General features: G+C 49.8%; 2 protein-coding genes across 4 annotated transcripts in view; one reads left to right on the top strand and one right to left on the bottom strand.

Annotated features, from left to right (window-relative positions):
* Positions 1–761: 761 nt before the first annotated feature.
* On the bottom strand, positions 762–12,236 carry DNAAF8 (dynein axonemal assembly factor 8). The gene is made up of 10 exons (XM_060033024.1): positions 12,100–12,236; positions 11,429–11,474; positions 10,464–10,605; positions 9,859–9,987; positions 6,965–7,471; positions 5,278–5,392; positions 3,727–3,868; positions 3,342–3,470; positions 2,771–2,890; positions 762–1,960 (listed from the first exon to the last, which is right to left on the bottom strand). The coding sequence occupies exons 3-10, from the start codon at positions 10,569–10,571 to the stop codon at positions 1,678–1,680; spliced, it is 1,533 nt and encodes a 510-aa protein (XP_059889007.1). The 5' UTR covers positions 10,572–10,605; positions 11,429–11,474; positions 12,100–12,236; the 3' UTR covers positions 762–1,677.
* A 272-nt stretch (positions 12,237–12,508) lies between these two features.
* ANKS3 (ankyrin repeat and sterile alpha motif domain containing 3) overlaps positions 12,509–27,198 on the top strand; it is a 30,432-nt gene continuing 15,742 nt past the window's right edge. For all 3 annotated transcript variants that reach the window (XM_060031677.1, XM_060031675.1, XM_060031676.1), the window contains exons 1-5: positions 12,509–12,700; positions 17,696–17,906; positions 20,077–20,275; positions 20,470–20,591; positions 21,799–21,880. In XM_060031677.1, coding sequence (XP_059887660.1) covers positions 17,737–17,906; positions 20,077–20,275; positions 20,470–20,591; positions 21,799–21,880 — 573 coding nt within the window. In that variant the 5' untranslated portion in view covers positions 12,509–12,700; positions 17,696–17,736. The remainder of the gene's footprint in view (positions 12,701–17,695; positions 17,907–20,076; positions 20,276–20,469; positions 20,592–21,798; positions 21,881–27,198) is intronic.

Below are 27,198 nucleotides of genomic sequence, written 5' to 3'. Positions count from 1 at the left end.
TCTACTGCTCTAGATGGAAACTGAGACCCGAGAGCTTGAAGCACCTTGTCCAGGTGGCAGGACCAGCTTTCAACCCAGGTCCGAGCTCCCAACGCCTCATCCTCCTGGCTTTCCTTGATAGACAGTAATTCGCAGAGTTGAACTTGGAACTAAGTTTATTTTCTGTCACTGTTGGGGAAACATTCTGAGTGAACTTACTGCCATTAAAAGGGGTAGAGAGTGGGGGAAATGGAATTTTTAAAATAGCCTTTGTTCTTGAGGGCTAGTGGCTGCAGTGGAGGCTGTGTGCCATGTTCAGACTGCCTGCCCAGCGGCTGAGTCCTGACCATGCTGTGTGCACCCTAGAGTGGAGGGTGGGCGGCCTGCGCGGGGGGAGAGGATCCGGGGGCCCCAGGTGATGGTAGTCTGGCCACAGTCCCTGCTGGAGAGAGGCCTCCCCTGGGCCTCCCGTGACTGCCTCACATCTGGTCTGTAATGCAAATGTCTGTTGTGGGGAATGGGGGCTGCTGGTAAGGCCCCTGTGGCCAGATCAAGTAGTCTGTGGCCCTGATCCTGGCTGCATGTGGCTGGCTGAGGCTGGGCAGGGCCTGTCTTACCTGGTGCGGGGTTGGATGGGAAGAGGCCCGTGCCCATCCTCAGGGCATAGCAGCCGGCGGTGACCCCAGCTAAATGCTGGAACATGTTCCCAAATGCCAAGGACCCTGCTGGGCTGCCTGATCCCATGGCCTGGGGAACCTGAGGTGATTGCTCTGTTCAGCTCAGGGGCGCTGAGACTCTGAGACCTTGGACACAAGTTGGAGAGAGAACAGAGGTGCTGCAGATCAGGGCTTCAGCCTGTTGGGAGCAGCTGGGCTGAGAACAAGTTATGGAAGGACTCTGAAAATCAGGGCCGGGGTTGGGAGGTCGGGGGGATACTATTAGGAAAGTAGACGGCAGAGCCGCCTGCGGCCCACAGCTCTTGCTGGTTGTCCACGGAGACAGTTTCAGGTGTTAGAACATTCACATTCTATCTGTATTTAAAAGTCCATCCACCTTTACTTTGGAAGCACCCTAAAACATATACGTACTATGCCTTTGTGTCTTGGTTGAAGAAAAAAAAAGCAAATTTCAATCTGCCCCTCTGGATCAAAAAGTTCATTTGGTCCGTGTGTGTGTGGTGGTTTGTGAATTTAGGAACACAAAAGAGCAAACATCCAGGACTCAGAAAATGAAGCTAAATTTTTCAAGACCTTTTCAATCCTGAAATTCTCCAAAGGAGTTTTAAGTTTTGGAGTTAAAAAGAAATAATAATAATAGATGCACATTAAAGAGAAAAAAACGCAGAAATGGAAAAAGGTGAAAAAGCCTCGTGGTCCCGCTATCAGAACAAAACCGTTGTTTTCACGGTGTTTCCTTCTGGTCCATTTTCAGAGGATTTGGGGCCATTTGATTTGTCATGCTACGCCTACAAGTTTGCACTGGCATCTTTGCTCTCAGTGCATGAAGATGTTCTGACTGAATTCTAGCAGAGGGCTGGCAGCAGATCCTCAGTTGGAGGGTCCCTGTGCTGCAAAGGCACATTCTGATGGAGACGGGAGAGCGAAGGGACCACCAGGGCCTCGGGTGTTGATGGAAAGTCAGATTATCCATTTATTCACCTCAGATTATTCACCTTTTCAGATCCGTTACTGGAGGCATCTACAATTGGCCCAGAGGAGGCACCAGGGCCTCCCTGGCTGTCCCTGGCCCAAGAGGGTCCCCCAGGGCCCTGGGACTTCCTCCTGGGGGTCTGGCCTGGGCACTCTGTCTCTCATCCCAGAGTGTTACATGTTGCTTCCCCCTGGGGCTGGATCCAGCCGTATCTCCAGGGGCCTGAGCCTTCTGGCTTCTGGGACCCTCGCCAGCTGGCAGCTTGGGCTGAGCCGATGCCTTCCGAAATGCCCGGAGCTGTTGGAGGAGCCGACTCTTCCCCGTGCAGTCCCTGTGACACAAGAGAAGCAGCTGCCATCAGCACCCAGTGCAGCTAACCTCCCAATACTTTGCCACCGAAACAGGACACAGAGGAAAACCGGAGTGCTTCCGGGGCGTGTGCCTGGTTCTCAAGACACTAAAAAGTCAGGATTGCGGCCTTCCAGCCCTCGCCGTGTCAGCATGTTAAAGGCTTCTGGGAGGAAACCTGTGGGACACTTCTCAACCCAAGTTTGTTTTCCCTCTTTAATCCTATAATGCCTAGCTACACGCCACATTGGGGAAAAGCTGTGTTAGACTCTGACGTTCCCAAAGGATAGGATCTTCAGGCTCTGTAATTCTAAAAACGATGGAGACTGCCAGAGCATATAATGCAAATTCACCCCACAACCAGGGGGTGGCCTCCACATGTCAGAGACATGAACCTTCCCTGAATTTGACATTTCACTTAATTGACTCAAGCCTTTCATTTCTGGCTGACAGCCATCACTTTATTCCATCCCTTCACTTTCTCTTCACTTTTATTGCCATCACTAGTAGGGAGCAAATCAAGTTGGGGGGGGCAATTTTTCAGAAAGAAAACGTAATCCCTTCTCAAGACCAAGCTAAGCATCCTTGGGGATGTCTGGAGAACAGGCCAGGCCAGACATTGCTGGGCTATCCTGCCCGCCTCCCAGACCCGCCCCCCAGACCCGCTCACACCCTCCTGTGCTAGCCCTGTGGGTGCCAGACAGCTGAAAGCACCGATGTTAACATGCGGGCGGGGGCTTGCTGCTGAGGCCAAGGTGAGCATCTCAGGCGGTGGGAGCCCCCCTGTGGTTACCGTAGCCTGGCTGGGCCCTGCTGGTCTCGCTGAGCTGCTGTCTCCTCTTCCCCCTCCTCGCTGTCAGAGGAGCTGGAGCTGCAGCTGGAGTGGGAGCTGGAGCTGGAGCTGGAGCTGCAGCTGCGGGGAGAGGAAAGGTGGGTTCCTCTGGACATAACCAGACCACTCCAGCCAGGCATGGTTCCCACCAGGGACTTGGAGCACCCGCGTCTCCCTGGTGACCCAGGGCAGGAGGATGGGCAGGCTGGCCAAAGCCCAGCCAGCCGAAACCAAAGGGCCACTGCAAGTGGTGGAGGAAGCAGCCAGGGCCAGGTACCCCAGCCTAGGCTAAGTCTGCTTAGGACTCTGCCAGGAAAAGATAACCCTTGGCCCCAGCTTCCTCCCAACCTGCGGGGAGAGCCTGCTGCTGGGACCCAGTGGGACTGTGGGCCAGGCTCAGTTCTTGGCCAAAAGCACTTCTCAAGTGAGCAGTGCCCCCAGGACCCGCCTGTCCCAGTCCCCCTTCCTCCTGAGGCCATCATGGCAACCTGAAGGAGCAGGTTTGCGGCAGGGCTGTCACTGCTCCCTGTACCTTTCCGAGGGCCCATGGTCTGATGGCTTTGTCGGCCGCAGGTCAATGAAGACGGTGGGAGGCCCTGCTGGGCTCCTTAGCTGCGTGTCCATGGCCAGCGCCTGGAAGCCCAGCTCCCTGGAAGCGCATCTGGGGTGAGAGGAGCCGGGCGGCTGAGTCACTTCCCGGTGACCACTGTGTGCTCTGCCACTTATGTCCTGGGCAAGGCAACCTCTCTGAGCCTCAGTTTCCCTGTTTGTAAAGTGGGGGTAATGGTAGCACCTACCTGATCATATTCTTGAGATAAAAGAGAAATACACATCAAGTGCCCCACCCATAAATCAAGGCCCAATAAATGCTGAGAGAAGCCAATTCTAGAGAGGACAGGGGCCATGCGTGGTCCCACCTGCTTCCGGCCTCCTGCGGCTTGATGTCCTGGGGCATGTCAGAAGGCACCCTCCAGGCAGAGGAAAAGGCTCTGGACTGCATGGCACATAGGAGGGTGAGTTGTTCCATGAGCCTGTCCTGGGTGCTTGGCTTGGCATGGTCTGTGGGGAGGGGGGAGGCAGCTTAGTGGGGATGCAGCCCCCTTTGGCTCACAGCAGCCTGAGCCTCAGGACCCCTCGTGTGGACATGCCTGGGCTTGTGCTCGGAGAAGTGCTGGGGGCCGGCGGAGGCCCAGCCCACCCTCTGCCACTCACAGCTTTTGTGTCGCCCCCTCCAGCTCAGCAGGGCGAGGGGCGCTGTCTTCTTGAGCAGGGAGCTGTGTGTGAGCCCGGGAAGCAGGGGTGACGTCCTGTTAACAGTGTAGTCCACATTCTCACTCCGGTCCCACTTGTCAGAGGGAACCATCAATAACAGTTCTGCGTATTTGCTTTTCTTTTTTTTTTAAGAAGCAATGGGATCATCCTCTATAGATTTTTTTTTTAATTGAATATATTTTACATTTTTCTGTGTTGAGAGAAATGAATAGATAGATAGATAGATAGATAGATTCCATTTGTTGAGCTGCAGAGAATTCTCTGGTTGACTGATTAGCTAGACTCCTACTGAATGTTGAATGTGGTTTGCTTCCAGTTTTTCACAAGTATGAACAATGTTGCAATGAACATCTGTGAGGGTGTGTTTAGGACAGCCTTTAGAAGTGGAGTGAATAGCTTAATCAAAGGCTTATGTGCCTTTAAATGGAGAACAGATTCTGCCACATTGCCCGCCAAAAGGCCAAAAGGGGGCACCAACTACAGCCCCCCAGCCCTGCCCCAACTTGTAGGAGAGTGAGTTTCTCCATATCCTGCTCTAAGGGGTTAAATTCCAAACAAAGCCCTTTTTAAAATAGCACCAGGGGCTCTTGGCCACAAAGGAGCCTTTGCTCTGGAACGGGAGGCCAGAACCCCCGCAGCACCTTTGCCTCAGACCTGCCTCCACTCACCTTTGTGGGCCAGAGTGGCCAGGAGGGGACAGGGAACTTTTTTACGAAACTGCCCAGAGTGAGGCCACAAGTGCAATGAAGGAATCATCCCTGGCTTTGTTTGGTAAACGTGGAGGCGGTGGAAACAGGATTCTGTTTAGAAGCGGGCTGAAGGGGTACCAAATGCAGGATTACTTTGCTCCCAGAAAGAAAGAGACGCAGGCCTGAGGAGGTGGGGGGGAAGAAAAGGCAGGGACCCTGTCTGAAGGGCTTCCTCTCGTATCCCCAAGGCTTGGTCCACCCCAGGAACATAGCAGGCAGTCACATATGTAATGGATGAATGAATGAGTGTCAGTGAGTGAATGGATGGGTGGATAAAGTCTTGCATCCTGGGTGTGCAGGACGGCGAGGGCTGAGCAGCAGAGAGGCGCAGCAGATGTGGCGAGCTGCTGGGCTGACTGTGCCCAGCCCATTGCCCTATTTTATTGGGAGGCCCTGGAAGGAGCCACTTGTGGGTATGCACTTGGGCCCCGGCGTTCAAGGTCAGACCTTGGCCCTGGAGGCGGTCTGCTGCCCACCACGCGGCTCCAGAAGCGCCATCTCCCAGTTCTTCTCGCCCTGTCAGACTCTGAAGGACTTGATCCAAATCCCACTCTTCAAGTTGCTGAAATAAGTAAAGTGGTGATTATGAGGCTGCTGTGGGGTCCCAGGGACAGGAGCGCCAGATTTCACAGCTGCCGTGACCCACACAGGCAGTTCTGGGATGTCTTGGGCAGAAACCAGGGCTGAGATGAGGCAGCTCGCTCACCCACCCCGTGTGGGTTGCAGAATGAACTTCCTCCGTGAAGGCTGGTGAGGCCACCTACCTTCCTACGCAATAGTTTTATTTCTGGCACAAAGACGTTGTCTGACTTGGAGGAAACTCAGTGTCGTATTAAAACTTTTTAGGTTCATGCAGGTTAGAATGTTGGGAGGTTAAAACGTTTTGCTCTTTTAAGAAACAGATTGTTCCAGGCAGGTGCTAGGACTGGAGGGCTTGGAAGAGGGGTGTGGAGGCGGTGGTGTGATGAGGGGGGAGGACGTTAATCAGGAATTATTGTGTCTTGTGTATGGCCTTGCAGCTCCTTGTAGCCCCATAGGGGAATGAAGATAAAGGGGTTCAAGGAAAGAATGGAATTGATAGGATAGAATTGGTGAAAGTGACCTCCATGTTCACCTTGATGCCAGTTTTCTCTAAGTTGTTAAGAAAATTTGTCAAATAAGGCAAAAAAGAGTTTTGTGATGTTTTAGTGTCATGCGGGAGCATCTTCTAAGGAGCCCATCTTTCTAGGGGAGGGCTGGTGTGCACAGTTGACCAGGGCTCACCTGTTTGACAACTTCGTAAAACTGAGAAGTGTGACGGTTTTCTTTTCCGTCCATTGGAGCAGCTAACCCCAAAGGTACCAGTTCTGTTGCCCTGTAAGTGCTGACCTATTGTACTTAATGTAGCAATTTAATCTCTGCGTTCCCTCCCCCCTCCCCACCCCACCATGTACAAAATCCCAGTTTCTCATAATTTCTTTGAACCGGCTTTGTCATCCTGCTGGTTCCCTTGTTAATGAGCTAAATACAGGGGCTCACCATTTGTATGAGAACAAAGGCCTGATGTGAGATTACACGTTGTCAAATCTGTTACCTATCTCATATATCTTCATGATCATGCTTGGGATTAGTATTCTTTTCTCTTTGTTTAAAGAAGGCTGGCGTCTCCTTGCTCTTCCTTGTTCACTTTAACTCTGAGGATGGTCTGTCAGATAGGTAGGACTGCCTGCCTGATGATGGGCCTGGTGCCATGGGCCTAAGGTTGTTGCTATAGACTGAATCTCTTTGTCCCTCCAAATTCATGTGTTGAAATCCTAACCCCAATGTGATGGTATTTGGAGGTGATTAGGTCATGAAGGTGGAACTCATGAATGGGATTAGTGCCCTTAAAAAGGAGACCCCAGAGAGCTCCCTCACCCCTTACAAATGAACCAGGAAGCATGCTCTCACCAGACACCAAATGTGATGGAGCCTTGACCTTGGACTTCCAGCCTCCAGACTGTGAAAAATGAATTTCTGTTGTTTAAGACCCCCAGTCTATGGGATTTTTGTTACTGCGGCCCAAAGAGACTAACACAGGCATAGTGGGCCAGCCCTCGAGTTGGCCTGGGGAGGACCATCGCCCTGGGGAAGGCTGGGCTAGGGGGACGCCTACCTGGAGGGAGAGCAAGGGCGGTCCCCGCTGGGGCCCCTCTGGCAGCGTTTCCGCAGCATCACAGGGCATCTCCTTCACTCCACTCAGGTCTTGGCAGGCTGGGTCCTGGGCATCCCAGGTGACTTTGTGAAGTATGTCTTTCTCGATCATCTTCCTTCTCTCCCTCCGGAGGGCTCTGCGGTTTGCAGAGTCTGAGCCCTCCTGGGCCCATGAGGCAGCGCCTGGGGGCTCTGTCTGCAGGCCTGCTTCCTGAGAGGAGAGAGTGGCCTCTCCCTGTGGCCCCTGGCAAGGACTCTGTGATGTACTGGTGTTGAAGGCTGTGTCCCCATCGTCATCCTGCCACGTGGGGGTCTCCACAGGTATCCTGAGAAGAGAGCTGCTCTCATCACCGCTCTGCAAAGGCCTGCCAGGGGCCCTTCCTTCCAGAGAGACTGACTCCTGGGCCTGGGGCCCAGCGTTCCACTCTCCCCTGGGTTCCCCGGCGGATTCCACAGGCACTACAGCTGGCTACAGGGGAAACAAGCGTCCTCGGTTAGCAGCCTCAAAACATACCTCGGGGAGTTTTTGTGTGCGGTAAGATGTGTATAGAACATAAAATCTGCCATGTGAACCATTTTTTTTGTTTGTTTGTTTTTTTTGTTTGTTTGTTTTGCGGTACGCGGGCCTCTCACTGTCGTGGCCTCTCCCGTTGCGGAGCACAGGCCCTGGACGCGCAGGCTCAGCAGCCATGGCTCACGCTCCGCGGCATGTGGGATCCTCCCGGACCGGGGCACGAACCCGTGTCCCCTGCATCGGTAGGCGGACTCTCAACCACTGCGCCACCACGGAAGCCCCATGTGAACCATTTTTAAATGTACAGTTCAGTGGCATTGAGTATATTCATAATGTGGTGCAGCCATCACCACTGTCTATTTACAAAGCTTTTTCATCACCCTGAACAGAAACTTTGTACCTCCCCTCCCCCAGCGCCTGGTAAATGCTCATCTACTTCTTGTCTCTATGGGTTTGCCTGTTCAAGATATTTCATAGGCGTGGAATCACACAATATTTGTCTCTTGTGTCCTTCCATTTAGCTTAGTGTTTCCAAGGTTCACCCATGTTGCGGCATGTGTTAGAACTGCATTCCTTTTCATGGATGAATAATATTCTGTTGTATGGATGGTCCTCATTGTGTTTAACCGTTCTGTCTGTTGATGGATACTCAGGTTGTTCCCCCCTTTTGGCCATTGCGAACAGGCACACAGCAGTTAGAGGTGGACAAGATGAGACCCAGGCCCTTTGTCTCCAGAGTGAGTCCACGGCCTCAACCCCTGTGAGTTGGTACAGACTTTCCCATCCCAGGTTAAAAAATAATTGTCCAGAAGAGTTGCCGAGGTAATTGTAGAAATGAAGAAAACACAAAATAAAGTGACATGGACATGGTTCCAATTGAACTAATCAGGGGACTTGGCAGCCCTGGGCAATTCTCCTGTTTGAGGTTATTTCAGATACATTTCTAGGCATGGCTGAGGGTGTGGGTGATTTCTGTCATGGTGCTGGGAGGGGACACGCCCTGGCTCTGTAAGATGACCCTGTGTCAGTGCTTGCACTCAGAACTGCAGAGTCTTGGCATGTACCCACTCCGTCCAAATACCAAACTCCAGCATAGCTTCTGGTAGCGTAAGCCTGTGCCCCTAGGATTACCCCAGCGCCCCATTAAAATGCCTGCCTGAGAAAGCTCCATGCTGCCAGGAGAATTTATTATTTGTTCTAGCCAACACCTGATGATAGGCCCCTGACCTCCCTTTCTTAGAGCACTTACTAAAAAGGTCTTATAATTGTGAATATGTGTCTCTTACAACCCAGAAGCATCTGTCACTGACCTGAGAGCCGTTCCCTTGAAATATACTCATCAGGAAGGACAGGGCCTCTGCCTCCCTTCTCTGTGGGAGGATAGGCTCCTGCCTCCCACACCTGCCAGGCAGCAGACACACCTGGCCTAATTGCAGCTTCACTGACCGGCTCTTTGTGACTTTTCACTTTTCTGACTCCACTGAGCCCTCCTCACCCCCTCCCTCAGTCTTCCTTTGAAACACCCGTCACCTCTGCACAAATCAGACGGAGCTCAGCTCTTTCCCCTGCTGTCAGTAGTTACCAAATAAAATCTCCTTCCACTGCTTTAACTAAGCATCAAGCCATTAACTTTAGATTTAAGAGTTCTTGGTCTTACCTGGGACCCTGGGAAATGGGGAGACAAGAGGATGGAAAATTCCCTCTGACATTTGGCAATGACCGCAACTACAATACTTAATTCTGAGCGTTCTGTGGCATTTGCTAATTGTTTTCTGTATTCATCTTACCTTCCCAGCGAGGGGCACCTCTTACCTCTGAATCCCCACTGTTGCCCTTATTCAATCAACAAATGTTTAGGGAGGGCAGGATTTTGTGAGAAGCCAGATAGTGCTGAAGCCAGCTGGGTTAAAGGAGGCATTTATGACAACAAATTGTGACAATGGTCAGAGAGCTCAGGTGGAAATAGGACAGCTGGGAGGTGTGTGTGTGCATGTGTGCACACGTGCATGTGTGTGTGTGTGTGTGTGTTGAGGGGTCAAAGGGAAGAGCAGGGAGCAAAATCAGATAGAAAATCTCATCCCCACCCCCAGCTCTAAGTGTTCTGGGCTCCTGGGAGCATGATGTGCACAAGGCCATTAGATATTTGGTGTCTGAACTCCTTGGGTTATACCTGGAGAAAGGCTTGGGTGTGCAGAGATGCTATACCAGGGGCTTTAACTTCTTTAGACCCACATTGCTGTTAGAGTCCAGCGAGGGCCATGGACACCCAGACACACACCCACACCCTATTGTGCTTAAAGGGTCCTGGCTTCATGGATCCCTGGATCCTGCATTCCACAGACCTCAGGAGGAGACCCAGAGGAAGTGACCCAGGCCCCGTCAGGGTCTTCGGCCAGTTCTTCTGACAAGTCTGGAATCAGGGCGGTTTGATTTCGCTGGAAGATGAACAGCTCCTCTTCCTCGCAGTTTGACTGTGGACAAATGAGAGTTCTCTGGATTATATGGCAGCAGGCAGGGCCAGGTGCACCTCAGCTTCCACCCACCCTCCCTGCCCTGCTGCTCTCCAGCTGTCTGGGCAGACCAGTTCTCTTCCGAAGGGACTCGCCATGGCTGGTTCCTGCCGCTGACTTGGAAATGGGCTTGGCAGCACCACCTGGTGAAGGTGAGATCCAGGGCTCCCAGTTCTGCACGTACCTGCCACCCCTAAGACTCTGCGTACAGCAGCTGCTCACTTAGTGCCTGGCACTAAATGAACAGAGCAGTGAGGTGACAGCTGAAAGAGCAGAGTCTGGGCCTCCCCGTACCCTGCAACAGGGAACCTTGGTGCTTCACTTACATGACATTGAGCTGATAAGCTCCAAAGCGGTCCTTGGTCGGCATGATGTTTATCACGGGAAGAAAGGGCATTGGGGGCCTAGGAAGATGTAGGAAGAAGGTGCTTGCTTACCGAGGAGGAATCTGAGTCCAGAGATGGGAGCTGCTCCTTGACGGCCTCAAGGATGGCGTCCCAGGGATTGGGCAGTAAGGGCCCCACATCTTTGTCATGGGATGCCATGGGATGCTTCTCGGTGTGCCCTCATCCAAGGAACCTTGCGGAGGACATGGAGTGAGGTGAGAGGGTCCAGGAGCAAAGGGTCAAGAGCTCAGGGGGCTGCCTTTTCAAAGCATATACCATCCCTTGCCTTGGGGGATGAAAACAGATTGGGAGACCACCCACCCCTTCTTCCTTCTAGTCTGCAGGTTCCTGTTACTGAGGGCCAGGCACTGTGCCCTGCATTGTGTGTGTGTGTGTGTGTGTGGGTGCAAGTGTGTATGTGTGTGTAGTGCAGTATGGAGCCTGCAGATGTATGTACATAGTGATATTTTATGATAATATATAGATATATGTATTGATATATAATGATATATGTACTTGATGTGTAGGTATATGGATGATATACGGAATGATACATGTATATGACATACAGATATTTGTAAACTATGTATATCCCATACAACAGACACTATTATTATCTACATTTTATAGGCTGAGATTATATCATTAGTAAAGACAAAGACAGAATTTGTATCAAAGTCAGAGGGGATTTCAAGCCCCACTACTCTTTACTTCCCCCTTACAAAGGAACAGACTAGAGACATTTTGGAGTCCCGCGGACACTTTTTTTGGAGTTGACACTCAAATTAACCCCTTATACCCAGGCACTTAGGCAACACGTCCCAGAGTCTAACAGAAGGCCCAGTCCCTCAGGGGTCAAGGGGGCTTAGAAATGTGGGGTGATGGTACTTCAGAGCCAGTGTCTGGAGAGTACTTGCAGCCTGAGAGCCCTCTGTAACCATAAAATGGGACAAGAACACTCCTGCCCCAGCCCTGGTTCCCATCAGGAAAGCAGGAGGTGAGTGGGGGCTTCTTACTTCTTCTGTGCTCACAGGAGTGGGGCAGGAGCTTGGTGCACCTGACCTGGGAACAGCAGAGTGGGGACATATCTGGTATATACGTCACGGGATGTTCTCCGGCTGCAGGTCAGGTCAGAGGGCAACAGAATCACCCAGGTGAAGGGGACTACCAGAGACTCTAAGTTCTCCAGGAGGACAAGGCAATAGGGGAGGAAAAGGCATTACAGGCTGCGGGAAGAGCACGTAAGAGCTCAGAGTGAAAAGTGCCCAACATGTGTGGGAAGAAGTTTTCAGTTGCTGGAATATACGGTGCAAACGGACAAGACCGTGAAGTGTCCTGAACGCCAAGTTGAGGAGCTTGGCTCACCCAGCAGACGAGGTTTACGCTAAACGCTGCACGAAACAGCAGCTCCCTCCGAATCCTGACTGCCTCCACGTCCGTTTCTTGGCTGCAGCCCGTTAGCCCCGCCCAAAGCTCCGACCCCCACCCCTTCCTGCCGCCGGTCAGCCGGTTGTTATGACAACTAGACGCCAAAGTCCTCCTGGGTCAGGCTTTTAAATTCTAAAGGTCGGAAACAGGAAACCCATCGTGCGTCCTCCCACCGATCCCCAACTCGTTTCCCTAGCCGCCACCCCGTCCAACTCCCCACATTTATCTCCGCAGCTGCGGCAAGCCCGAGGCCGTTCACCTCGGCCTCAGCCTCCCCGCCTGGCGCGGTCCAGACAGGGATATAAACAGGCTCCAGCGCGTCCCTCCGGTCCTGTTCTCCCCTTTGGGCCGCGGCGTAATTACTGAGGCTGTCGCTGTCTTCGGAATCCCCGCTCAGCAGAGTATTATACTACGGCACTGCCAACTCCTTCCCACCTCCCGCTCTTCTTTCGGGACTTGGAGCATGCTGTCTCTCCTGAAACTCGATTGGTTTCCCTGGCCAGCGGAGGGGCGCGGTAGGGCGAAATCCCCCTGCTCATTGGATGCCGCCGACGTCACACAGCGAGCTGGGCGGGCTGACCGGGAGGTCCGGGTGCGGGACGGACGAATTCCACAGCGCCCGGGGGACCCGCGAGCGTCCCGGCGTGCTCCGCGCCTCTCGCAACCACTTCCGGGGCGGGAGCGGGGCCGCTGGGTCCGCGCGCTGTGGCGGCGGCCGGCGTGGAGGGACCCCGGACGGGCGCAGCTGAGGGAGCGCGGCGGAAAGTGGGCAGGGGTAGACGGCTGCGGCGGCGGCGGCGGCGGCGGCGGCAGCGGCAGCGGCAGCCCCAGGGCTGCCCGCGGCCCGAGGTCCAGCGCAGGTAGGCTCCGCGGCGGCCCTGCCCCGCCTGGTGTCCTCACCTGCTGCGCACTCTCGGGGCGTCAGAGCAGTGCCGCTGGCTCGCCGCTTGAGTTTATGACTCCGAGCATCCGCTTTGCCGCTGGGGAACGGGGACGATAAAGCCACGTGCGGTGTAGGGTTACTGGGAGGAGGTGTCAGTGCTTGGGTAGTTCCCTAGGTTACCCTCCCAAGGGCCTGAGAATGAGGTTGGGATACCCGGGGCCAGCGGAAGGCCCACGACCCGGTGCGGGACGCGGTGCCCTCCGGCTTTCACAGACCTCCTCCCTGTGGACGCCACGGTCAGCAGCAACGTCATTTTTTTGTTATTGTTGTTAATTTTTTTGTTTGTTTTTTGTTTTGCTTTAAAAGTAACGAATACTTAGAATTTTACAGAATGGACAGAACACAAAGGTAAAAGGAAAATCAAAGGGTTGCGTTCCTAGTGCTACTTCCTGGAAATAAATCCTGGAAGCGATATGCAGAAGATTTTCTACAAGTATACGTGATGTATGTGTGAATACAATTTTGTTCGTAAGGAGTACCCCATCATCGTAGAGCATCTGGCATGCGGCAGGGTGATAAAGGAAGTAATAGTATTGGGTTGGCCAAAACGTTCTTTCGGGTTTTAAGTAAAAGTAAAAGACACATTTTTCATTTTCACCAAGAACTTTATTGAACAACGTATTCAGTGTTTCGTTCTACTACTTTCTGCCATTTTTCAGGTAGCTTCATAATTCCATCTTCCCAAAACTTTTAATCTTTTGAGCAAAGAACTGTTCCAGATGCCTTTTAGTCTTACAGGGAATTGAAATTTTTTTCCCAGTATGAGAATTTTGTAAAGACTGAAATAAATAGAGATCTGAAGATGCGATGTCTGGTGAATATGGTGGATGAATCAGAACTTCCTAGCCAAGCTGTAACAGTTTTTGCCTGGTCATCAAAGAAACACATGGTCATGTGGTATCCTGATAGAAGATTATGCGTTTTCTGTTGACTGATTCTAGACGCTTTTCATAGAGTGCTGCTTTTAGTTGGTCTAATTGGGAGCAGAGCTTGTAGGAATTAATCGTTTGGTTTTCCAGAAGGAGCTCAAATAGAGGACTCCCTTCCAATCCCACCATATACACAACATCACCTTCTTTGGATGAATATCGGCCTTTGGTGTGGTTGGTGGTGGTTCATTTCGCTTGCCCCACGATCTCTTCCATTCCACATTATTGTACAGTGTCCAGTTTTCATCGCCTGTCACAATTTGTTTTATTTTATTTTTTTTATTTTGTAAAAATGTTTATTTATTTTTGGCTGCATCAGGTCTTAGTTGCGGCGTGTGGGATCTTTCACTGTGGCACGTGGGCTCTGTAGTTGCATCATGTGGGCTCTTCAGTTGTGGTGCACGGGCTTCGTTGCCCTGTGGGGCATGTGGGATCCTAGTTCCCCGATCAGGGATGGAACCTGCATCTCCTGCATTGGAAGGCAGATTCTCAACCACTGGACCACCAGGGAAGTCCCCACAATTTGTTTTAAAAATGGAACGTTTTAGTTATGTTTAAGTAGAGAATCACGTGTGGAAATACAGTCAAGAAGGTTTTATTCGCTTAACTTACGTGGAACATCAAAGCAATTAACATAACCAAGCTGGTGCAAATGATTTTCAGTGCTTGATTTGGATATTTTGAGTATGTCGGCTATCTCCCACGTGGTATAATGTTGATGATTCTCAGTTAATGTCTCGATTTGATCACCATCAACTTCAACTGGTCTACCTGACCTTGGAGCATCATCCAGTGAGAAATCTCCAGCACGGAACTTCTCAAACCATTTTTGACATGTTCGATCAGTCACAGCACCTTTTCCATACACTGCAACGTTTCAGTTGTGTTTTTACCTTTCTTGAAATAATAAAGCATGCTGAAAATGTTGCTTTTTTGTCTTCCATCTTCATTGTTAAAATGGCTACACAAAAATTCACCTATTTTGATAAGTTTTGTGTTTTTTTTTTTTTGCGGTACGCGGGCCTCTCACCGCTGTGGCCTCTTCCATTGCGGAGCACAGGCTCTGGACGCGCAGGCTCAGCGGCCATGGCTCACGGGCCCAGCCGCTCCGTGGCATGTGGGATCCTCCCGCACCAGGGCACGAACCCGTGTCCCCTGCATCGGCAGGCGGGCTCTCAACCACTGCACCACCAGGGAAGCCTGATAAAGTTTTTTTTAAATGCACGCTGATATGGCAGCTGTCACAATACAGTCTAACAAAATTGTTTCAAATGAAGATAAAGACAACTAAGTGCTACTAGAGCCATCTTATGGAAAAAAACCAAACGAACATTTTGGCCAACCCAATAGCTTTATGGTCTCTTGGCATCCGAGTTCTCCCTCCATGGGCTTCTGGAGTGGGGGTCTGATTCTGATTGCCGCTCAGCGTTCTGGAAGGTGTCAGACAGGTGAGCCTCCAATAAAAGGAGAGAGAACATGGGTCCCACCCTGGAAGAGGCATTTGGAGTAGAAGAAACACACCCAAAGAAGGCTTGAGGGGTGTATTGAAAGGAGTGCTGAACTGACAGTCAGCTTATTTGAATTCTTATCCAGGCTCTGTGGCCTGGACTGTTCAGCTTGGGGGTTCCCACCTGAAAATTGAGAGAGCTGATTGTTCTCAGGCCCTGCCAGTGTGGACAGGTGGTTCCAGGAAGCAGGGCTTTGCCCTGAACTTTGTTACACTTACTCTGGCCAGGGGCCGACAGATTCTTTGTCCCCCAGGTTGGTGGCTTGTTTGTTGTTTGGCCATCTTGGCTGTATCTCATGCTTGGAAGCATTTGTTAGTAGAGGTGGATGTGCTAATGGCATCTGTGAACTGCTGTGGTACCTTTAGGCCATCTGAACATGAAGTGGTTTTCTTTGTTTTCTCCTTCTCTTGCTTTTCTACACCTTGGTCTTTGTTCTTTCCCCCCAGAGTAGAACAGGAGACAATTGTCACTCCAGAACTAAGGGTTCTGCTAGGAAGCTGATGACTTGGGCTTGATGGGTTAGGATTCCTAGAATGAAGGGCTCTTCATCCTGCTGTTGTCCCATCTTGGGGAAAGTGTCACCCAACAAATTAACCAGTCTATCCCATTCCCCCTAGTCTCTCCCACATTCAAGGGATGCATAGGTAGATTCCTAGTCAGTTAGCACTGGTCACATCCTGGTTTCTGTGTTGGGGCTTTCTTTCCGTTTGTTTCAAAATTTGTTTTTAAAATTTATATACAGTAAATTTACTCATTTTGGTGTTCAGGTTTATGAGTTTTGATAAATGTATAGAGTCATATGTCCATCAATCAAGATACAGAACAGGGGCTTCCCTGGTGGCGCAGTGGTTGAGAGTCCGCCTGCCGATGCAGGGGACACGGGTTCGTGCCCCGGTCCGGGAAGATCCCACGTGCCGCGGAGCGGCTGGGCCCATGGGCCATGGCCGCTGGGCCTGCGCGTCCAGAGCCTGTGCTCCACAACGGGAGAGGCCACGACAGTGAGAGGCCCGCGTACTGCAAAAAAAAAAAAAACCCAAAAAACAGAACAAGTCTGTCGTCCCCAAATTCCCTCTTGCAGTCCCTTTGTGGGACCCCCACTCCTAACCCTTATTACCACTGATCTATCCTCCTTTAGTTTTATCCTTTTTTTATTAAAAAATTTTTTTTTAACTCATGCACTTGTATTGTTTATTTATTTACTTATTTTGACCACGCCTCATAGCATGTGGGATCTTAGTTCCCCTACCAGGGATCGAACCCGCGCCCCCTGCATTGGAAGCATGGAGTCCTAACCACTGGACCGCCAGGGAAGTCCCCCCTTTAGTTTTATCTTTTCTAGAAAGTCCTGTAAATGGAATCATACAGTAGGCAGCGTTTTGAGTCTGGCTCACACTTGGCATAATGCGTTTGAGATTCGTTCATGTGTTGTGTGTATCACCTGTTTATTTCTTCTGCTTATGGCTGAGTAGTGTTCCACTGTGTGGACGTGCCACTGTTTGTCCATTCTGCCATGTGTTTTTAACCGCAGTCCTTGGAAATATCATGTCCCCATTAAACAGTAAGGAACTAGGGGTTGGAGATGCTAAGGAGCAGAGCTAAATTTTGATCTAATTCCAAGTCCAGGGCTCTTTATTTTTTTTAATTTTATGTATTTATTTTTGGCTGCGTTGGGTCTTCCCCGCTGCATGCGGGCCCCTCCTAGCTGCGGTGAGCGGGGCCCACTCCCTGCCGCAGTGTACGGGTCTCCCACCGTGGCGGAGCCCCCCCTTCCTGCTGCGGAGCACAGGCTCCAGGCACATGGGCCTCAGCAGCTGTGGCACACAGGCCCAGCAGTTGTGCCCCACGGGCTCCAGAGCGCAGGTTCACGGGCTCAGTTGCTCCGCGGCATGTGGGATTCTCCCAGACCAGGGATCGAGCCTGTGTCCCCCACATTGGCAGGTGGACTCTCAACCACTGCGCCACCCGGGAAGCCCCAGAGTTCTTTTTCACCACATCTGAGAGTTGATTTGGTCCACTGACCTAATTACCATTTCTCTGCTTCCCATCCAAGAGGTTGTCAGGCTCCTTGAGTTCCCTTTCTAGAATGTGGGGCCTGGGGGTCATAAAGGAAAATATATGCCACAGTTTATGACACAATATGTGCTCCTCTTTTTCTGTCTAGTAACAGGCTCACCAGTACTAGCATGATGGAGCTGCCCGAACCATACAATTTTTTTTTCTTTTTGGCTGCACTGCAGGGCTTGTGGGATCTTAGATCTCTGACCAGGGATCAAACCCAGGCCCCCTGCATTGGGAGCGTGGAAACTTAACCACTGGACCACCAGGGAATTCCCGCATACGATATTTATTGAAAGGAAGTTGTCTGGTCAGTCCCCGGAGTTGGGTACATTGGGCAGCAGTCTGTCAGGGCAGTGACTTAGCCGCCTGCTGTGGGCAGGAGTGTGACCATGCCGTTTCACTCTGTGTCGCTACCAGGAAGGAAGGACCTAACGACCTCAGTGCCTCCCTCCATAGCGATGTCGGAGCTCAGCGATGAAGCCAGTGAGCCGGAGCTGCTGAACCGCAGCTTGTCCATGTGGCATGGGCTGGGTGCGCAGGTCAGCCGGGAGGAGCTAGCCGTCCCCTTGGATCTTCACACAGCTGCTTCCATTGGCCAGTATGAAGTGGTGAAGGAATGTGTGCAGCGGTAAGAGATCTTGGAAAATGTTCCTTCCTCTTGGATTTTTGAGCTCCATGGTTCAGCTCTCAGGTGGAGCCATCAGGGAGCTAGCGGGGGCCTTGCCCACAGCTGTAGACATTTAATCCTTTGGTGGATCAACTGCTGCTTCTCTTGGGCTGTTGTCAGGGATGATTTATGCTGGACGCCAATAAGGAAGGCAGTTTTGATTCTGAGGAAGAAAAAGGCAGCTTAAACTTTTTTCATAGGCTTAGAAATTGTTCATTTCAGGCTTACTTTAACCAGAGTAATTTTATGGTTTTCACTAATTGCAGAAATGCTCAAACAAAACAAAAATAAAGATTGAAAGCAATGCCCTATGGCCTTCTTTCCCCAGAAGCTTCATTTTAATCCCTCCTGCCGCCCTCTCCCCTTTAGCTTCTGCCATAGAGGAGGAGGTGGGGTTATCCCCACCTGGAGGATTGCACCTTACTCACTGCCCACATGCCGTTTTCACTGATCTTATGTGCATATTAGGTCCCCCTAAACAGCACTGCTTATTAGCGCCTTCTTGTTTGAAGTACGGTTTGATACTCAATGTAATTTTTAGAAAGGGATCCATCTTCTCATCTCTTCCCACTTTGTCCGCCATACTTTGTGCTCACTGTTATCATCTCATTGATAACTTAGAGAAACAACCTATGTCCATACCTACCTGGGCCTTTTCCAGTTCCAGCTTGGGGAGTTACAGCAGAGCCTCGTGGAAGCCCCGTTTCTGGCTCCCAGGTCGTAGCCATCACTTATGAGCATCTGGCCAGTTGGTACTTCTGTACCGGGCAGGTGTGCAGGCAGCACATCCCCCGACAGGGTCACCACGACCCCACCTGTAGTTCTGCTCCTTTAACATTCACAGCCTTTAAGCCTTCGGGTGTGCTGTTAAAATGAACAGTCCAGAACAGCTCTAGGAAGTGTTTGTGTTCTGATTGGGGTTGTGACACCTGCTGAGATGGAGGCTGGTGCACAGTAAACACACTGGGGACCCGAGGGGGATTTGGAGGGGTCAGAAGGGAGGATTCGGCTGAAGGGGGTTGCCAGAGCCCCAGGGCCGCTCTGCTAAGGGGTGGTGGTGGGGGTGCCTCCCTGTCCATGTGGGACGGCGTGTGGTGAGAATGGGCTGGTCTCCAGGTGGCTCTCCTGGCTAGTGGCTACCCCTGCATTCCTGGGATCAGGACCTGGGAAATGGCTGCCTGGGTCCAAAGCCAGGGTCAGTAAAACGTGCTGGTGAATGGAAACTAATTGTCTGGTGTAGCTTAGTGTGTGTATCTAGGAGAGGCACGAACTGCGTGGGTCGACTGTCACTTGGTACCTCCACTGGTGGCAAGGATTGTGGAGGAGGAAAGACTGGGGCGTGAAACAGGCAGGATGCTCCTGGAAGTGGGTCTTACTTCCATCCCCCGACCCCAAACTCTGGGTTGGGAAGCCTGCATTGTTTTTCCTGTGGGAAACGCTTTTCCAGAATTGTAATGAAAATCAGTGAGAAAGACAGGATTCTTTGGTCACAGATTTTTCCAGGAATGTTTCTGTAGGGTGGGACGACAAAGGAGAAATTGTCCACTGTCTGAGTCCCCTCCTCTTTCCTCTCCCCTCAGTTCTGGACTAGCAGACTGGTCTGTTGGCGGGAGGTAGTCAAGGCTCCAGGTCAGCGTTTCTCGGCCTCGGCACTACTGACAACCTGGGCCAGCTCATTCTTTGTTGTGAGGGGCGTCCTGTGCACTGTAAGATGTTGAGCAGCATCCCTGGCCACTGGATGCCAGTAGCTTTTCCCTCTCCAGTTGTGACAACCAAAAATGTCTCCAGACTTTGGCAACTGTCCCCTGGGGGCAAAATCTCCCGTGGTTGAGAACCATCTATGTAGCTGGTGGTAGCAAAAAAGAGAATTGCTGGCCTTAGGGTAGGAGGAGGGTGCAGATGAGAATGAAAAATCAGAGGAGGGAGGCAAACTTGAGGGAGTTTGCAAAGGCAGTTGTCCGGCAAGTGTAGTCACTCCCCCCCCTCCCCGCCAGTGATGTCCAGGGTGGCATATGACTCTGCTTCCTGTCAGCACTTCCTGCTCTTTCTCTTGGCCTGGCCTGGCCACCGGCTTTGGTAAACCCCACCTATGAGATGGCTGGCGTGTCTAGCATGTCTTGCGTTTGTTTAGGAGAGAGTTAGATTTGAATAAGAAGAACGGTGGTGGCTGGACCCCGCTGATGTATGCCTCCTACATTGGACACGATACCATCGTGCACCTGCTGCTCGAGGCGGGGGTGAGTGTGAATGTGCCGACCCCGGAAGGGCAGACTCCGCTGATGCTGGCTTCCAGCTGTGGCAACGAGAGCATCGCCTATTTCCTCCTCCAGGTGAGCTACGAGGGCCTCAGGCCAGAAACCTGAGGGGCCCCCGGCCGCTCTGCAGAGACGTGAACCACTGCAGGCCCCTGTAGCGTGCGTGTGCTCGGGTAATCACTTCGATTCTTTCAGCGTGATGGCTTGGAGGGCGCCCACCCTGCGCAGAGGAGACGCAGCCTTAATGAGCATTCTGTGTTTTCTTGAAGCAAGGTGCTGAGCTAGAAATGAAGGACATTCAAGGCTGGACTGCCCTCTTCCATTGCACCAGTGCTGGGCACCAGCAGATGGTCAAGTTCCTTTTGGACAGTGGAGCGAACGCCAATGTGAGGTGATTACGAGGTCTTAAGTGGCCGCAGGAGGGAGGTGGTCATGTCTGACTCTGAGTAGGGCAACTGGCGAGGCAGCTAGAGGCTGGGGTGCAGGGAGCCCCTGCCTTGGTTTGACAGGCTCAAGACAAAGGGACGGAGGGGACAGTCCTGCCAAGGCGTGGAGGCATGGGGATCGTCCTAGCTTTCTCATGCATCTGTCAGGTGGCATTGTGTGCAACATTTTAAGTTCTCTGTGCCTTATTTCCTTTATCTGAAAACAGGATGGCAATGCCCATGTCATAGAACTGTTAGAAGAATTACATGTTCTGTCATATAACAGGTGCCTAACATAGTGTGTGGCACTGAATTGACATGCATTAAATGCTAAATCCCTTTAGCTTTCTTGCCTTCTGTATGTATCAGGTGAGGTAATACTTTGAAAACAGTCATGAGTTTTAAATATAAGCTGGAAGTAGGGTTGTTGTCTAAAGCATGTCACCATGATAATCCTCTTTCAACCCAACATTCACCTGACACTGCACACCCTGGCTGGTGTCAGCCGTTGTAACACACTGTAGGTTTACAGGCCATTAAGAAAGAAAAAAAATGCTCCTAATTAAAATGCATTTCATTTACTGACATTCTGACTTCAGCGATGCTAAAATGTGCAAAGTGTGTGTCTTCGAACGGATGAAAACCAGTAGTTAGCTTGCTTCCTGTCTTCTAGCCCAGGTGAAACCAGTGAGGGCTTGGTGGGGGTGGCACTCTGAAGAGGGCACTGAGTTAGCCGTAAGCAAGCATTAGGTGTAGTGAGGGCAGGAGATGGTTAGTCCTGGAGCTCCTGGAAGGGTTCCTAGAGGATGTTGATCTCAAAATGTAGGATATCTGGATAGGTGGAGAGGAGGTGCTAGCTGTCTGTGAGCAGTGAAGGGCGACAGCTACTTTTTGCTGTGATTAAGTAGAGATTCAGGCCATAGCAGGGGGGGAAACAGCTAAGAAGGAGTGAAGATGGGAAACAGATTGTCTTAGGAACAAAAGACTAGACCTGGGGTAGAAACCACGGGACTGATGTGTTGATACTCACTTTCTCATCTCTCCCCGTTCAGGGAGCCCTCTAGGCTTAGGGATGGGTGACTTTGCGTCACTGAGGTTTTGTCTGCAGCAGGCAAGCTTCTGCCCCCCAGAGCTTCCTCTGCTCATCATCTGACTGCAGTCTCGATCTTGCAGGGAGCCCGTATATGGATTCACTCCTTTGATGGAAGCGGCTGCTGCTGGCCATGAAATAATCGTGCAGTATTTTCTGAATCATGTAAGTGACCCTGTTTATTAGCTTATAATTTAGTCACAGCAAGTGAGGCATCGTATCACTGAGGAATAAACTGTAACAGAACTTTCTCCTACACAGAAATAACTGCTCTTCATCTGTTTATTCAACACATTTTCATTGAGTATCTGTTGATGCCAAGTGCTGAGTGGTGCTTAGGCATTAGGGGTACAGTGGTAAGCAACTATAGACACCTATTCCTGTAATAATTTTAAAAATAGTATTATTTGAAAAGTATGGAAAAAATTTTAAAACAGTAAATAGCACTCATCATCCCATCACTTAAAAAATTTATATAGAATAAGGAGGCAAAGATCTTCCTACCTTTTCCACCCGCCCCCTGTTCCCCCACAAGATGCCCAGTTGGTTGTTAAAGAGACCCAGGATTTTCCTCTGCTGAGAAAGTGTGTCTGTAGACACCTGCGAACACATGGCTTTTTGTTTTGAACAAAGTGGGATTCTACTGTGTATTTGATCTGCAGCTTCTAAAAAATAATATGCCATAGACATCTTACCTTTGTATGGTATTCCATGCAGTATCCATGCCATAGTTAGTTCAGTCAGTTCCTTATTAGTAGAAATTTAGGTTTCTAACATTTTGCAATTGTAAGCAGTGCTCCAGGGAATATCTTGGCACACACAGCTTTAGCACGCATGCAGTTATTTCTGTATGCTGTATTTCTACAAGAGGGATTGCTGGTGCTCACATTTTGAACTTAATAGGTCCTAATAAAAAGGCAATTAGGGCTTCCCTGATGGTGCAGTGGTTAATAAGAATCTGCCTGCCAACGCAGGGGACACTGGTTTGAGCCCTGGTCTGGGAAGGTCCCACATGCCATGGAGCAACTAACCCCGTGCACCACAACTACCGAGCCTGCGCTCTAGAGCCTGCGAGCCACAATTACTGAGTGCACGTGCCACAACTACTGAAACCCACGTGCCTAGAGCCCGTGCTCCGCAACAAGAGAAGCCACCGCGGTGAGAAGCATGTGCACCGCAACGAAGAGTAGCCCCCACTCTTTGCAACTAGAGAAAGCCGATACGTGGCAATGAAGACCCAAAGCAGCCAAAAATAAATAAATTAATTAATTTAAGAAAAAAAACAGGGCAGTTAAATTAAAAGACAATAAAAAGATGGACAAAGGACCTGAAAAGATACATCTCTAAAGAAGATACACAAATGGCCAATAAGCACATGGAAAAATGCTTGACACCATTAGTCATCAGGGAAAATGGCAAATCAAAACAACCAGGAAAATAATAATATAATAAAAAAAAGACAATAACAAGAGATGGTAATGACGTGGAGAAATTGGAACCCTCATACACTGCTGTAAATGAAAAATGATGCAGCCTCTTTGGAAAACATTCTGGTAGTTCCTCAAACAGTTAAGCATAGAGTTACCATATGACCCAGCACTTGGATATATACCACTCCTAGGTATATACCCAAGAGAACTGAAAACAGGTCCAGGCAAAATCCTGTACATAAATGTCCATAACAGTATTGTTTGTAATAGTCAAATGGTGAAAAGAACCCAAATGTCCATAAGTGGATAAATAAAATTGTTACATGCATACAATGGAATATTAATTGGCCATAAGAAGGAGTGAAGTACTTCCCCGTGCTACAACCTGAATAGACTTTGAAAATATGCTAGGTGAGAGAAGCCAGATACAAAGGCTGAATATTGTATTATTCCTTTTGTATGAAATGTTCAGAATAAGCGTATCTGTGGAGACCAGTAGATTAGTGGTTGCCTAGGGCTGGGAGGAGGTACAGGATTTCTTTTCAGGGTGATGAAAATGTTCTGAAATTGTGGTGGTGGTTGTCCACTATTGAAGTGTAAACTGTAAGTGGATGAATTGCATGGTAGAAGAATTATATCTTAATAAAGTTGTTTAAAAAGTTCAACGGGGGAAATATTTAGTAAGTTCTAACAAATTCCCACTAAACAGATGTCTCTCTTGTCCTTCCCACCAGTAATACATGACGATGCCCATTTTCTCACATCCTCACCAGCCCTAGATGTTACCATCGTAAAGTTTTGCCAGTTTGGTAGGAGAAAAGTGGCATCTTGTTTTGGTTTGTACTTATTAGTGAGAGTGAACATTTTAAAACATATTTATTGACCATTTGTATTTCTTTTATGAATTGTCATATTTATTTATTTATTTATGGCTGTGTTGGGTCTTAGTTGTGGCACGTGGGCTTCTCTCTAGTTGCGGCGCATGGGCTCCAGAGTTCATGGGCTCAGTAGCTGTGGTGTGAGGGCTCTCTAGTTGTGGCACACAGGCTCAGTAGTTGTGGCTCACAGGCTAGTAGTTGCGGCACGTGGGCTTAGTTGCCCCGTGGCATGTGGGATCTTAGTTCCCTGACCAGGGAGTGAACCTGCGTCCCCTGCATTGGCAGGTGGATTCTTAACCACTGTGCCATCAGGGAAATCCTGTGGTTTTTTTTTTTAAACTTGTCTATCCTGGATTGTTCTATATCAGTAGATATAAAGCTCTTTTCTCTCTTGTATGGCAGCATAGCACTCCCTTGTAGGGATGAATCAGTTTCTCTAACAGTGGTCTGCAGATAGAATCAAGTTGTATTTGCCATCATGCACAGTGCTGTGCGGGATATCTGCACACATACTTCTCCACACACTTGTGCGACCACATCTCTACAGTTCGGTACTAAAGGTAGAAGTTTTGGATGTAGCCTAAGTACAGCCATAACGTGGATGTTGCCAAATAGCTATCCAAAGAGCAAGTTGTACCAACTTGAACGGTGTCTACAGCAATAAGCATTATGACTCTTAAATTATGAAGTTGGGGTTTCCCTGGTGGCGCAGTGTTTGAGAATCTGCCTGCCAATGCAGCGGACAAGGGTTCAATCCCTGGTCCGGGAAGATCCCACATGCCACGGAGCAACTAAGCCCGTGCGCCACAACTACTGAGCCTGTGCTCTAGAGCCCATGAGCTACAACTACTGAGCCCACGTGCTGCAACTACTGAAGCCCACGTGCCTAGAACCCCTGCTCCACAACGAGAGAAGCCACTGCAATGAGAAGCCCGCGCACTGCAATGAAGAGTAGCCCCTGATCGCCGCAACTAGAGAAAGCCCACGTGCAGCAACGAAGACCAACACAACCAAAAATAAATAAATAAAAATAATAAATTTATAAAAAAAATTATGAAGTAGTTTAAACATTCAAAGTAGTACAGAGATAATATTAATACAACTAATCCACATGAATCCAGAGGTAACCACTATCCAGATGTTGGTCTGTACCTTTCCTGTCCCTGACTTTATACTCTCATCACATGCTGTGTGTCCTTAAGCAGCATGTAGACTTATTTTATATATTTTAAAGATTTATATAAATAATATATTTATTTATATGTTATATATTTATATAATGACTGTGTCATTTAACACAGTGTGGTACATGTAGACGGGGTTCACTCGTTTTATCAGCTCTGTATTTATTGAATGTATGAATACAGTATATTTTCCATTCCCTTGTCAGTGGACCCCTAAGTCATGTCCACCTTGCTATTCCTATCAGTGCTGCAGTTAGCATTTTCTACCTGTCCTCTTGCGCACATGTGAAGGGATTTCTTTAGGAGATCAGGATATGTTCTTCAAAGCAGAATTTTGGGTGTGTAGGCTGGGTGCATCTTCACTAGAGAGTGTACCTTGCTTCCCCCCGTAGGTGTCCCAGTTTGCACACCTCTGACAGCGTTTCATAGCTTGTGTCTCCTGTCCCCTCAAAACCCTTGGTACCTGCTATCAGCTGAGTGATCTCCTGTTGATTTTTGCCTTTCCCTGATTTCTCGTGAGGTTGAGCATCTTTTCATATATCTATTTGCCATCTGCGCTTCCTTTTCTGAACATAATTATTCTTTGAAGGTAGTTCCACTCCCACGAACTAGGCCTCCTTAAGACGTAGCAAAGGGACAGGCATTGATGCGGGGCAGGGAGCCCTGGCTGTGAAAAGCATAACTTCTGCCTCTGAGCTTAGAGCCTGATCTTAAATAAGGTAGAAGTGGAGACCATAAGGGACAGTTACTGTTATAATTTTTTAAAAGGAAAATGTGTTAGAGAATCAGACTTTTGATCATTTATGTGCTGTGCAGATTACACCCTCACTTGGTGCCTTTACTCTGCGGCTGGGTCTGAGATTGTATGTCGGCGACTCGTATGTAGGGAAAACAAATTGTATTGGATTTATTTTGGAAAATTTTCTAAATTTTAAACTTTGAAACAATTTCAGACTTAAAGAAATGTTATAAAATAGTACAGAGAATTTGCGTACCTTCACTGAATTCCCCAAATGTTAGCATTTCACTTCATTTTCTTTATCAGTCTATATACCTATTATCTTTTTTGGAACCATTTGAAAGTAAGTTGCTGACATAATGCCCTTTTCCTCCTAAATACTTTTTTTTTTTTTAAACCATTTTCTTTTTTTTCTTTTTCTTTATTTTTTGGCTGCATTGGGTCTTTGTTGCTGCACACGGATTTTCTCTAGTTGTGGCAAGTGGGGCTTCTCATTGTGGTGGCGTCTCTTGTTGCGGAGCATGGGCTCTAGGCGCCCAGGCTTCAGTAGTTGTGGCACATGGGCTCAGTAGTTGTGGCTCGCATGCTCTAGAGCACAGACTCAGTAGTTGTGGCACACGGGCTTAGCTGCTCCACGGCATGTGGGATCTTCCTGGGACCAGGGATCTAACCCATGTCCCCTGCATGGGCAGGTGGATTCTTAACCACTTTGCCACCAGGGAAGTCCCCCTCCTAAATACTTTAGTATGTTTTTCCTAAAACAAGAATTTTCTCTTTCATTATCACATACAGTTATCAAACTCAGGAAATCAACAGTGAGCCTCCCCCAGTGCACTAATCAGGAGTGGAAGGGGCTGGTCAGTTCTGGTGGTTGCTTTTTGGCTGATGGGCCAGGTCATTCCTTTGCTAGGGTGGCCGTCTGGCTGGCCCTGTGTGGATGCTCCTCATTCCCTGCAAATTTCCTCCTGCTCAGTCATGGGTGAGCCCACCTAGTCCCCTGACCTTAGCCAGGCTCCACACTTGGAGGCCGGGCACCCCATGCTCTTTGCCAGGGGAGGAAGGGGCTGCAGCCACTTCCCTTGTACCCTATGTCCCTCCTTCCGGTAGGACCATGTAGGGTGGGCTGGGCCTCTCCTAGGAGGGAGCTGAGGGTGCCATGGCCTCCACATGGGGAGTGCCCCCCCGCCATCACACTGGTTCACGGCCTCTCACCTTTGTGATCCCACCTTCCTGTCAGTTAAAATGAACTTCC

Source organism: Delphinus delphis, chromosome 15 (assembly GCF_949987515.2).
Source record: "Delphinus delphis chromosome 15, mDelDel1.2, whole genome shotgun sequence".
Taxonomy (NCBI): domain Eukaryota; kingdom Metazoa; phylum Chordata; class Mammalia; order Artiodactyla; family Delphinidae; genus Delphinus; species Delphinus delphis.
This window is presented reverse-complemented; position numbering and strand designations above follow the sequence as displayed.